At 37.9% G+C, this 13,159-nt stretch overlaps 1 protein-coding gene across 8 annotated transcripts in view; it reads right to left on the bottom strand.

The window, feature by feature from the left end:
• SNAP91 (synaptosome associated protein 91) overlaps nt 1-13,159 on the bottom strand; it is a 147,015-nt gene that overhangs the window by 78,830 nt on the left and 55,026 nt on the right. For all 8 annotated transcript variants that reach the window (XM_059177179.1, XM_059177174.1, XM_059177181.1 and 5 more), the window contains exon 8: nt 4,550-4,656. In XM_059177179.1, the coding sequence (XP_059033162.1) occupies nt 4,550-4,656 (107 nt within the window). The remainder of the gene's footprint in view (nt 1-4,549; nt 4,657-13,159) is intronic.

The raw sequence follows: 13,159 nt of genomic DNA, 5'->3' as shown, positions 1-13,159 counted from the left end.
GCTTGCTTCCCCCTCTCTCTCTGAACTGCCTGCCTTTCTGCCTACTTGTGATCTCTCTCTGTCAAATAAGTAAATAAAATCTTTAAAAAAATAATTTAAGATTTCCTTCATGGCAAATGGCAGCTAAAAAGTTTAAAAAAAAAATGCTTAGCCTAAATCTAAATTGTTATAAATGCTCAGTAAATCCTCTGGACCGAGAATGTTCATTTAGTTTCAATAACTTGTTCAGGGTATATTATCCATCCCTCTTCCCACAGAGAGAATCATTTTGTTTCTTACATATCCTCTCAAAGTTTTTTTTTTTTTTTTTTTTTTAATTTTCAGCATAACAGTATTCCTTGTTTTTGCACCACACCCAGTGTTCCATGCAATCCATGCCCTTTCTAATACCCACCACCTGGTTTTTTTATGTATACCCAAGGAAACTGGAAATTTATAAATACATATTTATTTCCTACATTATTTTACAATAGTGTATTTATATATATGTATATATATATACACATACACTGACCTTATATTTTTCATTTAATAATATATCTCAGATCTATATCCATATTGACAGAGTTTCTTTATTTTTTAAACAGCGTCTTTTCCTACGATTTATTTATTTAACAAGTCATGTATTAATGAGCATTGGCGTTGCTTCCCTTCTCTGGCCATTGCAAGCCTTGCTGCACACAGCACTGTGCACCTGTGTGGACACATCTGTAGGATGCATGTGTAGGAGTGGAATTACTAGGTAAAAGCACAGTGAATTTTAAGTGTTGGTAGCTTGGGGAAGGGAAGCAGTGGAGCAAGGAAGAGCAGAATGGGGAAACAGCAAGAAGAGTCCAAATACGGGAATATATAAATGAAGGTGAATCAGAGAAGAGGGTATGTACGTGTTCACTCTACTGTACTATCAACTCTTTTGTGGGTTTAAAAATTATTCAAAATAAAAATTAGGGAAAATAGAAGTCATAACATCAATTCTTTCTTTTTATTTAAATGATAAAATTTAGGCTCAAAGAAACTAAGTGGGTTAAAATCAAGTCCCTCTGAGAAATAAACTGCTTTGCTCAAGTTGGTGGAACTGCAGAAGCAAATACGTTAAGTCTAAGTGTTGGGCTCCTACAAAGACAGTAAGGCAAACCAGAGATCAGGAAGCCCACTTGTTTGACAAATGCTCTTAGTTAAATTCTTTCGCTTTCTCTTTGTGTACAGCAGGGTTTCTCAGCCTTGCCATCATTCACATTTTTGGATGATAATGCTTTGATAGGGTCTGTCTGGTGCACTGTACGTTATTAGCAACATCCTTCTCTGCCCACTGGATGCCAGCAGACCTTCCCTTCCTCCAGTTGTGACAACCAAAAATGACTCCAGACACTGGATGCTGGGGAAGAGAAGGGAACAAAATCATCCCGTGTAGAGAATCACCAATGTAGAGCACTGACCCTCATTCTCCTAGAGCAACTTAAGCTGCAGGTTCCTCCCAGAGGTAAAGACATTACCTGCCAATGACCGAACTCTACTTTAGGGAAGCTAATGTCTTTTCCCTAAATTCACTTAACTATTATAATTATGGAAATTATAAACTAAGATAAATTCATTCCATTCCATTTATTTCCATACTTTAATATCTCTTTAGGTGATCCATTAAAATATTAATATGAATGAAGTCAGCATTTTTGAAATTAAAGTATTACAGGTCTTTAATATTGGAAACATTTTGATAAAAGGTGATGTGTTTCTCTTAAATAGATAGTTAACAGAACTTTCTTGAACAGAAAGACATAATTTAGGAATGCTTTCTCGACACTGCTATTTTCACTAACTTGAACTTCTGAACCATAATGTAATTGGAGGCTTGAGCTGAGGTGTGACTGTATTACAGAAATCTCATCACTTTCTGTCTGCAAATATTCTGGGAGACATAACTCCTACGACTTGGTATTTAATCTTAGAATAGCAAACTAAGAATAACTTAGTTCTATAAAAAGGGAAGTGTGTTTAGCAGAAATGCCTATTACCTATAAAATAACCATTTTACAAAGTTTCAGTTGCCTGCTTTAGGAGACTTTATTGTAAGAATTCAAAACACACTAAGTTTTCTACACTTCAAGCAATTTCTCTAGGGTATTTGAATATTTCCATATAAGTTGTTCAACTACTCTGTGTTTTTGTTTTTTAATATGGCAGACAATTTGTTAATGTTTGCCAAATACCTAATATATATAGTTGTATTTTAAAAATGGCAATCTTGAAGTCTTCAGGAAAATGGTACCAATTACAGGGTAGCTATTGGATCTAAGTCCATCCATAAGTACACCACACAAGAGCAGTTTGGTATAGAAAGAAGATTTGTACATTTCTTTTTTTTTTTTTTTTTTAGATTTATTTACTTATTTATTTATTTGGCAGAGAGATAGAGATCACAAGTAGGCAGAGAAGCAGACACAGAGAGAGAGGGAAGCAGGCTCCCTGCTGAACAAGAGCCTAATGTGGGGCTTGATCCCAAGACCCTGAGATCATGACCTGAGCAGAGGGCAGAGGCTTAACCCACTGATCCACCCGGGTGCTCCACTTTGTACATTTATTAAGAAATTTCTGTGTTTAGGGGCACCTGGGTGGCTCAGTGGGTTAAGGCTTCTGCTTCGGCTCGGGTCATGATCTCGGGGTCCTGGGATCGCGCCCCCCATCGGGCTCCCTGCTCAGTGGGGAACCTGCTTCCTCCTCTCTCTGCCTGCCTCTCTGCCTGCTTGTGATCTGTCTGTCAAATTAAAAAAAAATCTTTAATTAAAAAAAAAAATTTCTGTATTTACCAATACAAACCACTCAACAATGGTTCAAACAATTAATGTCTATATTATAAGCAATATAATTTAACTAAAGAAAACAAATGGTTATTGTTAGCCCATTGTAGGTTAGTGTCTATTCTATTAAAAATAATTTTGTAAATTAGTATCATTCTATAAAAAAGCCCTAGTCATAGTGTTCAAATAAAAGTAGAATATTTGTATTGAGTTATTTAGACTCTCAAAATAACATCTAATTTCTGTGTATTTCCTTCTCAACAGCCTGAAATGGGCCCATGCTAACATGAGGTGATCAAGAGACATGAAATAAAATTTTACATCTAAAAATAGAATGAGCTAATAAATAAGTACCCCATTTCTCGTGAAGACCTTACAGTGCTGATCAGACCTTACAGTGCTGATTAGAGAAATGTATACCCCAACCGTCACATGTCCAGCTCCTTACCTATCTAACATATATAATAAGAGGTGGGGGACTGGGTAGCATGTGCACCAGGAATTAATGGAACAATGAAAGGATCTTCCACTCTGGATGCGTAGGCATAATTGATCTTTCCATAGAAGAAAGTCAGGCAAATTTTACTAGATTATATTGGTAACTGGGTTAAACCATAGGAAAATCTTATCAAATAAAAAAGTAAAATTGTGTAGCAGCCAAACCAAAAGTTTCAAGCAATTCTATCCTTTCTTAAAGACAAGTCAACATCAATAAGCCCAAGAGAAATACACATAAATATGTATATGGAATTCCTATAAACTATTCCTTACCCTTTGCTTCCCAGATTATTTGTAAAAAAAACAAAGACTTCTATTCTGATCATGAATTCTATGGACCAAAGGTCAAGAGGCAGTATTTTGTAGTATCAGTCTCCTAATTTGAATGTGATAATCACTATTCCTGTGAATAAATGAAATTTGAAAGAAAATGTACGGACCAGAGTGCTTTTGGAATTGTGTGTATAAAATGCGTGTTCTTGTGCTATATTCTCAAAATGGCAAAAACAGCAAAACCATGGCATGAACCTCCCAAGCTCAAGGCCTTGTATGCTTTGCTGTTGGGCTTCAGAACTCCTCGCACATGGCGCTCCACTCAGCCCAACAATTTGTTCAGTGACAATGTAAGATAAGAATCAACTGTCCAACCTGTGAAAGGACTATAATAACAATGTCATAACTCCCAGTACCAGTATCAATCAATAACTGGATTTCATAAGAGGAAACTTCAACTTACAGGTAACCTCGGGAACACCAACTGTACGGTTATAGGCAACCTTAAGAAACAATTTATAGACTTCATAAAATGAATGATACTTTAATTTTTTCATTGTATTTAAATCACTGACAAAATAAAAAGGCTGTATTTATGATTTCTACACACTGAGAAAAATAAATGGACTTTCCTAAGGACTTTTTTTTTTTCAAGCTTCAATAAAAAGGAAGCCCTTCCGTATGATCAAAGATAGCTAGTAAGTGGAGAGGAGAGATGAACAACCTTGCAAAGCTATGAATCTGCTCAGTACCCATGAAACTTGTATTTGAACACAGAGTGATTATCTAATTGGGATGCAGGAGTGTAAAGTACTGTTGGAGTGAGAAGTTGGGAAGAGAGGACCTCTGCGATCACTTCCAACCCTAACACACTGGGGCTCTGGGACGGAATATCTTGTCAGATTATAAACCCTATTACTGACTCTAGATACGTAAGTGAATACTCTTAAATTATATTCCCAACACAGGTTACTATTACTTACCTCTGCAACTTTGAGAAATTCAGATACTCGTGTCATTCTAGTTAGAAATCGTTTGTAAATTTCTAGGGCATCTTTACATTGTCCTTTCTTCATTTCAAAAAACTTTTCTGGAAGAGATAGATAAGCATTTTGAAAAGACTATAATATTCAATTTTCTTCTAAGCTTAATACTATTAATTAAAACTTAAACAAATGTTTGGATCAAAACACTAGGCACTAAAACCTCTATGAGGTTCTAAAGCACCTAAACAAAAGGGAACCGTGAAGTTTAAGACCAGTGTTAGGTTCTAGGTGTTTCAAAGGGAAGCATTTAAATAATAAAAGCACACCTGAAGTAGAATGTATGAAGTGTCACAACAAGTTAACTCATGATCCATATATCCTAGAACCCTGCTTTAGAAAACAGCATCAAATATTTGATGATAATCTCAAAAGTTATGACTGCATTCTACAGCATCATTACTTTCTTACTAGCTCACCATAAACCAATAAGGTATATATCATAAAGCAATAAATTTCTCCAAGTTAAATAATTCTTTAAATTGTCTATACACGGGGCACCTGGGTGGCTCAGTGGGTTAAAGCTTCTGCCTTCAGCTCAGGTCATGATCCCAGGGTCCTGGGAAGGAGCCCCACATCGGGGGTCTCTGCTCAGCAGGGAGCCTGCTTCCTCCTCTCTCTCTGCCTGCCTCTCTGCCTACTTGTGATCTGTCTGTCAAATAAATAAATAACATCTTTTAAAAAAATTGTTTATACGCTGTATAAATTGATACTTTTGTTGGCCACAAGAGATTTCTTTCAAACATTATAATGTGTCTCTTAGTTATAAAGTAGTGGAGTTTTATGAAAAATATTTGGTTTACCAAACTCATCATGGTTTTCTAGTCCACAATTGTATCTTGTTTCTCAACCTTCAGCTTCCCAGACAGAAGAACAGAGGATCCTTTTGCTGCTCTCTTTTGTACTCCCAAGACTGGAATTCAGAATCACTAGGGTGCTATAATTCCATTATAATTACATTACATGAGTGTAGTTTCTCCATACGTATTTGGAAGAAAACCAGCACTTTATCAGTATTTTTGCCAGCCAGTCATTTATTGTTCATTCAGTCAATAATTACTGACATGGCAGATGGAGACAGAGAAGGCCAAGGTCTACAATAGCTTCCAGGCAACTCTGGATCATAACTGAAGATGATTTCGTATTCTTTATTATTTTATATTTTCACACAGTGAAACACATGCTATTTTTATATTCTTTCATAATTTAAGGTTCTTCATTTCATTCAGCATGTAATTTTACTACCTTAAAAGTATTTTGAATTTTCTCAAGAAAGGTTTAATAATATATAATTACACAAAGAACTAATTATTGAGGGTAGCTACTCATTACCTTCTGTTGACAGTCTGGGTAATTTTACATTTAACACGGACCTCCCCTGTAGGGCATTCAAGGGAGGCAAAAAGATCAAGAAAACAAACACATACTGTTTTCCACTTAAGATTTGAGAAGGATGTGAATCTTTTAAAAAATGGCCAAATCTAACCTAGGAGGTATTATGCTAAGTGAAGCAAGTCGGAGAAAGGCAAATACCATATGATTTCACTGAGACGTAGAATTTAAAAAGTAAAACAAACAAAAAATAAAGACTCTTAAATACAGAGAACAAACTGATGGTTGGCAGAGGGGAGGGGTGGGGGATGGGTAAAGAGGATGAAGGGAATTAAGAAGTAGGACCTTCCAGTTATAAAATAAATAAGTCACACAGATGAAAAGAACAGCATATAGAACACAGTAATACTGTAGTAACACTGTAAGGTGACAGATGGTGAATGCACTTACGGTCAGCATTGAGTGATGATGTATAGAATTGTCAAATCAGTATGTTGATACATCTGAAACTAATATAATATTGTATGTCAACTACACTTCAACTTTAAAAAATGGCTGAATCTAATCTTTATCTGCTCTATCCTGTTTTCTAAGGCTACACAAAGACTCTTGGTGCTGTAAGGGAACAAATCTTTTTCAGTTAACTTTTGGGGGAAAAAAAGGACTTATTCTGGTAAAATACACTTCTTTCTTTTCTTTTCTCTTCCTTTCTTTCTTTCTCTCTCTCTAAGATTTTATTTATTTGACAGAGACAGAGACAGCGAGAAAGGGAATACAAGCAGGGGGAGTGGGAAGGAGAAGCAGATTTCCCGCCGAGTAAAAGGCCCGATGTGGGGCTCTATCCCAGGACCCTGGGATCATGACCTGAGCTGAAGGCAGATACTTAACAACTGAGTCACCTAGGCGCCCCTCTTTCTTTCTTTTTAAACAATCTTCACATAAATAATTTCTTTCAAATGTCCAAATTACTTTTCTTTACTATAACTAAGGTCATTTCTTTGCATCATATCTTCAGCAAAACACAAAAAGAGAAACCAACTGAATAATCTCAATTTCCTTTTAGAACCAATGTATCAGACTCTTAAGCAATTTTTCTCTGTCTCTTCTGGATGCTTTTTAAATTGTTCCTATCTTTCATGGTAATTCAGGATTCAGGAACAAAAGTAATGACATTTTTATGGCTTTAGGTTATAATTTCCTCATTGTTTCAGTTACAGTGGGAATGACACATAAAAGCAACCTGTGCTGATGTAGGGGGAGCAGTGAGGTGCCCTTGTCCTCTTAGGGACTAGGGTAGGGCCAGGAGCAATTCATACTATTGAGAGAGGGGACGGGTCATCCAGAAATGAGCCTCTGTCTTTATTTCATACTAAAGATAAGATATGTGGATTTTCAGCATTTGAAATGAAATTCCAAACTTGGCTTTTGTAAAATTCATCTTTATAATGTGTTGATAAATTCCCTTTTCATATTAGTATTAATTTTCACAGAATAGCTGTCCTAAGGAACAAGAACCTGATGAAAAGGATCTTATTCCTGTGAAATAAACTGAGGCTTTGCATGTGGACTATTACTTATGCCCATAAGTCAGAAGGAAAGCATCTCCTTACTTGCACATCAGTTTCAATATAGTGATAAAATGTTTGCAAAGATTTGCAGCACCAACATTGATTCCAACATGAGATGCAGAGAATTGCTCATGAAGTCCTTGATTAAAGCTAACTCATGATGTATTTATAAAGTTAATTACTAGCACTACTTAGTAAATAAACAAAAAATACACCTGTCTCAAAATACTTAGGATAGTAAGTGTACATATCTTCTAGAGTGTTACTTTCTTTTTTTTAAAATTATGTTATGTTGGTCACCATACAGTACATCATTAGTTTTTGATGTAATGTTCCAAGATTCATTGTTTACATATAATACCCAGTGCTCCATGCAATACGTGTCCTCCATAATACACATCACCGTAGTGTGTTACTTTCAAAAGAGCAATTTAACAGCAACGCTGAATGAAAGCCACTCGATAGCAGAAGGTGATAAGGCAAGAATGCACACCTCTACCACTTCTGAGGTCAGGTCTTTAATATGAAGATACAACTCTTTTTCTGCTCCTAATGTTAGCCAATAGACTATCCTTTTCAAATTAGATGAAATAAAAATATATATTGCATGGTTATCATTTTAAAATACAGAGAAAATGCATTCTTACTATAATCTCATCTCTGAAGTCAACAAAAAGAGAAAATAAAACAGAGCGGCAGTAAAAGAGATCTAGGAGAAAAACATAGCTTAACGTGTTCAACTGCTAAATGAATTTTAAAGGCAGTAAGTCTGATGTCCTTAAAGCAGAGGCAAGAATTGTTTCCAACAAGGGTACACTAGTGAGAGGGCATGAGAAGGAATCAGCAGAACATCATTTCTGACAGCTATGGAGTTGGGTAAGATGAGCAACTCAAAGATAACTGAGGCTTTAGGTTTAAAAGACTATATACACCAACAGAAATGAGATTAGGAAGGGCACATTCAAGAGTTCAGTTTTGGACATTGCTGAATTTTAAGTATCTAAATTTAAGTGTCTACAAAGAAAGACCTGCAAAACCGAAGCTTGGAAGAAAGGTCACAGACTGAAATAATAGACCTGGGACTTATCAAAAGGACATCCCCATAGGAAACCATAGGGTTTCCAATGAAAAATATACACAAAAAGCAGAAAAATAACTGGCTAGAAATGAACCTTAGCAAAAACTCACATTTATGAGTGGTAAGGAAGAGTAAAATAGGCCCCAAAAGGGAGTGGGAAGATCAGTTATTTTGGTTTACTAATAAACACTCCCACCTGAAATAAAGGTAATACAGTGTTGGATTACCGATTAAGAACAGGTATCCTTCCCCAGTAAGGCAAAATCTCTAAGAGCACTGAGTTTGATTGCCTTACCCAACCCCCATTCTCTCTCTAAACTCATGAGAAGCCAGGATGGTGGATGCAAATTCAGTTCTGTAAGTTAGATGGACCTGTGAGAGATGTGGAAAGTAAACTGAGGCAGAAGCCACCTTCCTATACATTTTTGGCTATTTCTGTGACAAGAAAGTTCCAGAAGTGTAAGATTATCCTTCGGCAGCATTCCACTGTCCACCTCCAGCTTCTCTAGTTTTGAAAAGTAGTGGTTATAGTCACATCCATTTGATGGGACTCCCTGCTTCCTCGATTATAGCTTCAGGTGTCTGGGCTCTACCTCCCTACAGCTGCAAGGCAGCCGAGGTGGTGGCAGCAGCTTCTTATTTTTAGTGTACTGCAAAGTGGTGACCTCAGAAGTAGAAGCTTCCCCAGTGTGTAAGAATTTATGATTCTGGGGGCGCCTGGGTGGCTCAGTGGGTTGGGCCGCTGCCTTCGGCTCAGGTCATGATCTCAGGGTCCTGGGATGGAGTCCCGCATCAGGCTCTCTGCTCAGCAGGGAGCCTGCTTCCTCCTCTCTCTCTGCCTGCCTCTCTGCCTACTTGTAATCTCTCTCTGTCAAATAAATAAATAAAATCTTTAAAAAAAAAGAATTTATGATTCTGTAAGTCATTCAGGAACCACTTCCTGCAGCCTTCTGATAATTACTTAAGCACCCAACTCCCTACTTTACAACCCTTTCTAATTAGAGTGAGGAGAGTGGTTTCTGTTTCTTGAATAAACACAGTATTGGGTAAATGAAGTGGTTGTAGAAAATGAGACCCTCAAAAATGCCAGAGATGGGACTCTGGGATTAGATATGTAACTGGCTAGATCTGAAGGTAGTAATAACTACCCACAACTGTCGGAAAATTGGATTCTTACGGTCTCTGCTATGTAGGAGCAAAATGATTACTTAAATCATAACCTATGGTTTTCTGAAATGAGCAGCTAAAATGAAGCTCACCAGACCAAGCAGCTGCTGGGACAGATCACCATGATGAGAATAAGGCAAGAAGAATGCAGAGTGGATGGCTGCTCCTGACTCCAAAGGAAAATGACAACACAGGATTTTAAATTATTGGTTCATGCACCAGACAGTGCTACTCCAAAACTGCCCTCAGATAATCTTATCTCTTGCAGACATAGGGCTGTCATCAATGAAAGTCAGGGAGTCTAATCTCATAAGCTTCTGAATTACAATGTATATGGTTAAGTTAAATCCCTAGCCTCACCACAGTTTCCTTTGTGAAAGGATATTTGTTGAGAAGAAAAACTAGAAAGGGACAGGGTGATGGGTACTAAGGAGGGCACGTGTTGTGATGAGTACTGGGTGTTATACTTAACTAATGAATCATTGAGCACCACATCCAAAACTAATTATGTACTATATAGTTGCTAACTAAACATAATAAAAAAACAAAACAAAACAACAACAACAAAAACTAGAAAGGAGACTGCTTGGGTAGATTCAAATCAAAGTGAGCCACCCTTGCTAGCAGAAGCTTTTCCTTCTCAGTCTGAAAAGGCTGGTCCTGCCTTGCTTGGTAAAGGTGGCTGTAATCAAGCCACCTTTAAAGAGGGAATGAAAATTTTTCTCATGTCCAATCCATTTATTTCTCATCCCTGTCCCCTCGCCAACTGCCTCAGTACCTAGAATGAGGTTGAGAAGGCAGCAATCCCTGCATGGCTAAGGGAGACTAGTACAAAGTCTGACCCAAGAGGAAAAAATATACATGCTAAAAGAAGTCCAAGTTCTTGCAAATTTCTGTTGGCAGTAGGGCTGCCAGATAATGCAAGATACTAAGTTAAATTTGAATTGTAAATAGATAACTTTTTAGCACAGATATGTCCCAAATATTGCATAGGACTTACTAATATTAAAAAAAAAATTCCTGTTGAGCTGAATACAAATGTAACTGGGCATCTTACAGTTTTCCCTATGTATCTGGCAACCATTATTGATAAGAATGTAGAGAGTTGATATGGATTATAAAGGTTCTGAACAGGAAGGAAAGTTTATTATATTAGATTTTGTGACAGAATTGATAATTTTCAATTTGGGTGAACATGCCAAAAAACATGGATTCGAAATGCTAGCTGGAGCAACTGGAAGTAGGTCTAATACAGTGATTACCAAACTGAAATCCTAGACCAGGAGCAACAGCACCACTCTGGACCTTATTAGGAATGCAAATTCTCAGGCTCAACCCCAGACCTACTGAATTAGGAACTCTGGGTTAAGGTTTAGCGTTCTGAATTTTAATAAGCTCTCCAAATAGTCTTGAGAAATGTAATTGAAACTCAGCCAAGAGCACTTATTCCTCTTCTGCAGAAGAGACCTTTTTTTAGGGTGAGTAGGCCCAGGGAAAGGGTCATACCGAGACTTTTCAGGACCACTAACTCTAAACTGATGGGACTTCCTAGGGACTTCACTCTATGTTCTACCAACTTGAGTGGAAGCTTTTTGGGGTAGGTGATAAAAGAAAATGAGATCAGTGGATGTACACAACTATCTGTGGTCATTTCCCCAGTTAACCTGAATATACAGGTGGAAAAGAAACACTTTGAAACTGGCAGAGTCCCCACACTGGTTTCCTGACCTTTTGAAAGATACAGGGGTAGCAATTCTACCATTTCCTCAGTTAGCTTGTATATCTGGTTGGGGAAATGGAAGGTAGGTAGAGAGTTACAATAGGTTACTGTGAACCTAACCAGGTGATGACTCTAACTTGCAGATTTCTAGATGTGTTCTTTTTACCAGCATAAAATCAGCATTATTCTTTTTTTTTAACCAGCATTATTCTTGACACCTGATGGGCAGCTATCAAACTAGCAAACTCTTGGATCCCTATATCAATAAATGGAGCCCACAAGAAGTAGTTTGCTTTCATCTGGCAGTGACGACAGTATACGCTTGCTGACTTATTTCAAGGATATCAACCTCTCTGGCTATTACAATCCCATGGGTTATCATGTTAATGACATCAGGCTGACTGAACCCAGTGGGCAAGAATTTCAGTTATGCGAGGTGCCCTGATAAGTCCCATGTATGTCACGGGGTGGGAGAGAGTATTTATGAAAGTTCAGAGACCTGCTTCATCAACAAAGTCTTAGGGTCCAAAGGTCCCCTCCATGTGAAAGACAAATTACCTCACCTTGCAACCCTTATAACTAAAATAGGTAGGCAGAGGTTTGCTGAGCTTTTTTTAGTTTTAGAGGTAACATACAACATGCATGTGTTCTGCTCCAAAAAGAGTATCAGGTGTGGTGTCAGGTACAAGTAGGATCCAGATCAGAGGAAGGCTCTGCAACTGCTCCAAACTGGAACCACATGGCCCTTTGTTCCCGAAGATGTGAAAGTACTCAAAGTGCCTGCAGGAGATCCAAATGCTGCAGAATGCATCTGGCATACTCCAATAGGAAAATACAGTGGAAACCTCTAGTGCTTTGGAGCAGAGCCATGTCTTCTTCAGACAGCAACTAATCTCCTTTGGAAAAACTGTTCTTGGCTTGCTTATAGAGACCAAGATTCTAACCATAGAATATCGAGTGATCATAAGACCTCAAGTGTTAGTTATCTAATATACATACCCATGAGCTGGACAAGTACAAGAACACTCTATCATCAAATGAAAGTGGTATAGAAGCGGTCAGCCTCAAGGCAATCCTGAATACCCATGTGGGTTGTACAAACAGATGGCTCAGATTCCCACTGTACCTACTCTTCTGTTTTGCATCTCTCCAATCATACCCTTGGTCTCTGGGGAGTTCCCCATGACCACGGGTCTGAGGAGAAAAAGAATTCAAGGTTGGTTTAGAGATGGTTTCTCATGCCAGCACTAGTTATTACTATTTTTATTTTTTATTTTTTAAAAGACCTGATTTACTTGAGAGAGAGAGAATGAGTGGGAGGGGGGCAGAATGCAGATACCCTGCAGAGCAAGAAGCCCAACACAGGACTCGATCCCAGGACCCTGGGATCACGAGTAGAAGGTAGACGCTTAACCAACTGAACCAACCAGGTACCCAGTGTCGGCACTAGTTAAAAGTGGCTTGCTAAGTCATTATCCTGCCAAACGGGTGACTTTGAGAGAAGAAAGAAATCCTTTACTGTAGGCCAAACTTCAAAGCAGTATATCTATTTGATTTCCAATTTATATCATAGGAAAGATGGTGAGCTGGAGCGCCTGGGTGGCTCAGTTGGTTAAGCATCTGACTGTTGATTTCAGCTCAGGTCACGTTCTCAGGTTTGTGGGATTAAGTTCCACATCAGCACA

Source organism: Mustela lutreola, chromosome 6 (assembly GCF_030435805.1).
Source record: "Mustela lutreola isolate mMusLut2 chromosome 6, mMusLut2.pri, whole genome shotgun sequence".
Taxonomy (NCBI): Eukaryota; Metazoa; Chordata; class Mammalia; order Carnivora; family Mustelidae; genus Mustela; species Mustela lutreola.
Note: the sequence above shows the minus strand (reverse complement) of the source record. Positions and strands in the feature narration are given on the sequence as shown.